This window comes from Aplysia californica, unplaced genomic scaffold (assembly GCF_000002075.1).
Source record: "Aplysia californica isolate F4 #8 unplaced genomic scaffold, AplCal3.0 scaffold00065, whole genome shotgun sequence".
Lineage (NCBI taxonomy): Eukaryota > Metazoa > Mollusca > Gastropoda > Aplysiida > Aplysiidae > Aplysia > Aplysia californica.
This window is the reverse complement of record NW_004797335.1, coordinates 1,911,465-1,914,157: the sequence shown is the minus strand read 5'-3', so window position 1 is coordinate 1,914,157 and position 2,693 is coordinate 1,911,465. Positions and strand designations below refer to the sequence as shown.

The 2,693-nt window shown below is 41.4% G+C and overlaps 1 protein-coding gene across 1 annotated transcript in view; it reads left to right on the top strand.

Annotated features, from left to right (window-relative positions):
- The window catches only part of LOC101858697 (multiple coagulation factor deficiency protein 2 homolog), a 43,789-nt gene extending 41,339 nt beyond the window's left edge, over positions 1–2,450 (top strand). The window contains exon 4 of the mRNA XM_005093521.3: positions 746–2,450. Within this exon, the coding sequence (XP_005093578.1) occupies positions 746–996 (251 nt within the window). The 3' untranslated portion in view covers positions 997–2,450. The remainder of the gene's footprint in view (positions 1–745) is intronic.
- The last annotated feature ends 243 nt before the right edge of the window (positions 2,451–2,693 follow it).

Below are 2,693 nucleotides of genomic sequence, written 5' to 3'. Positions count from 1 at the left end.
ACGCGAAACTATTTTCGTTATGTACGCATTTTACTATACCGGCGTCTGTGTTGTAGCTGTTACGCGCCTTGGTGTCGCACGCAGGAGACCTTAATTCGATTCCCGAGTGGGGAGAAAATTTTCATTGTGTATCCCGATCTGTCTGCTGGGATGTTGTACATGTATCCCTCTTAGCTCGGGATGGCCTTCACTGGCTGGGTCAAACCAGTCTCCTAAATGATCTAAGCTATATCGATGGGGATGCAAAACACTTACTATTAAAGAAGTAAGAGTTTGACGGTGTATATATAAGATGTAAGTAAGTGCTTTAAAAGAATAGGATATATATGTATTTGTAAAAGGACAAAATTCGGGGTCTGGAAATACATTCGCTATAAGCGTGTTTTGCTTTGCGTGCTCGCTATGTGCGTGCTAGACTACATATTACATGTGTGTACTTGACTCAATCTGCCGTGAGTGTGAACTGCGCTGTGTGGTATATATGATTCGATTCAGTCTCAAGCTGACGTTTCAGTATTGTTTATCACAACAGCGTTTGTTGTGCTGCGGTCAGTTGTTTTTTGTGTTTTTTAAAATCAAGAACCTACATCTGTCCGTTGGAATGAGATTTCTCTCTCCTGCCGGATAGGTCCTTGCATGCAGGGTCGAAGCAACCCATCCCCTGAATGATCCAAACTCTGTTCATTGACGAGAATTAAAAAAACAAAAAACAATAACGATCTTATTTACTGTGTTTTTCTTCTAGAGAACTCCCAGGGCTCGACGCCGCCCAAACAATACACGGACGCCGAGATGTCTGAGGTGATCGACGCCGCCCTCGAGTCGGATGACCTTGACCGTGACGGTTACGTGGAGTACCCGGAGTTCATGACGGCCCAGGCACGTTTGAAACTAGAAAATGCGAACCCCCAACCCCCGGGTACCGAGCCAGACGCGCAGCCTCCAGCCGGTGGGAGTGACTCCAGGAATGAAGTTCGGCCGCCTGGCATGCAGTAGGGTGACTGGGCCTATGAACACTTTGTTTCTGTTAAAAACAATAATCTAAAACAATAACCCCAACCCCGAAGTAAAACAAACCACCGAAAGTGTCTTGACCAGACTGCCGAGAAGTTGTGTAGACAGGAGATTACGTATCGAATAGCCTACCGTTCTTTATTATTTCTTGGATGTCTGCTGATCCCACTGTGTATTTCGGTTTTCTACAACATAGTTAGATTGTTTCTGAGACGAAATCAAGACTGTATAATATAATACATATATATGTGTAACGATAACAACCCATTTATTGCCATAGGCTGAGCCCTATATCACAGTACAGATAAGTTCATGAAAAAAATCGCTTGAGCTTTTTGTGGGGATCGAACCCAGGGCTCTGAATTGTGAAGTGAAGTTAGGGGAAGAGAATGGTGGGAATTGCTTTAGTGATGAGCCTTGTTGAACAAGGTTGTAGTTGTAGACAGTACATTTTATGTACTATGCTCTTGTTAGTTTTCTAGAGTTCTAGAGTACAATATTCTTTTGCCACAATCCATTGTTGTAGGATCTACTCTAACCAAATGAGCATGTTCATACGTGGTGTGGAAATTAAATCCTTCGTTTGGAATTTGAATATTTCAATAATATGTTCAACTGCGGTTCAAGAACAAGTATTTCTTTCTGACAGAAACGATAATGCTGTCATTTTATTTGTCCAAACCACACTCTTCTTACTTAGTCCCTCCATTTCCATGTCGCATTGTTTTTAAATGATTTCCCCCATTCCCATTGCTGTTATAAGGGAGAAGTGTCAATACTTGCCAATGTTGTATTTGTGGTTTCATGTGTTATCACAAAGTTTATGTGTACGGATGTCCAAGTGTGTTTCATGTCCTGTCTGATTTCTGTTTTCTGCGTTCCTGGGCCATTGGGTGGTAGATCATGTAAGTGTAAGCTACGACATCATTGACTTGTACTTCCTTTACAACTCTTGTAACGCTCAGGACTGGACAGAGTTTTAACTACATGTACATGTATGTCAATGCGAATAGGCAAAGTTCAATCTGTTGCGCTGAAGAGTAACTCACATTTTTGGTATCTTTGCGTTGACACTTTGCCGTGCAAATTATGGTATGAAGAAAATTGGATCGACAAGCCAGAGAGTACAGCTGGGCGAAGACTCGATTCCGGAACCGATTCCCACTATTAATGCCACGGAAGAAAAGTTCTGACTCCGTTTTAAGTAAACCAACGGTTACTAATTACTTTAATCATTAAAATTGTCTTTCAGTTGTTTTTGTTTGTTTTTTAGAATTTATTCTTGAAAAATAAAAGTTGATGCTTCGTAGTTTTCCGAAATCAAGTTTATCGTAACTCCTGAAGATGATCGGAGCTAACCAGGTAACCACCGAGAGAAATCACGCCTTTAGAAAGTAAGTTGGCTCTCAAATGATTTTATGCAGTTGCAAGAGCCGTAAAACATCTGCTAAAACAAAAAGAAAGTAAGTACATTTGTGTACTTTGGGTTCGGAGTCGATTCCTACGATTCCAAGCTTTCAATAATTGGGAGCCTAACCGCCCAGCACTACCAGAGAGGTCAGTCCATTAGTATGGCTAGGGTTGTTTAGTTCAAAAGATGTCGAACTTGTATTGTTTCAGCTTTAACACATGTTCCGTGTTGGTTATTTTCTCAGTACCGGAAGAGAAATCCAGCATCC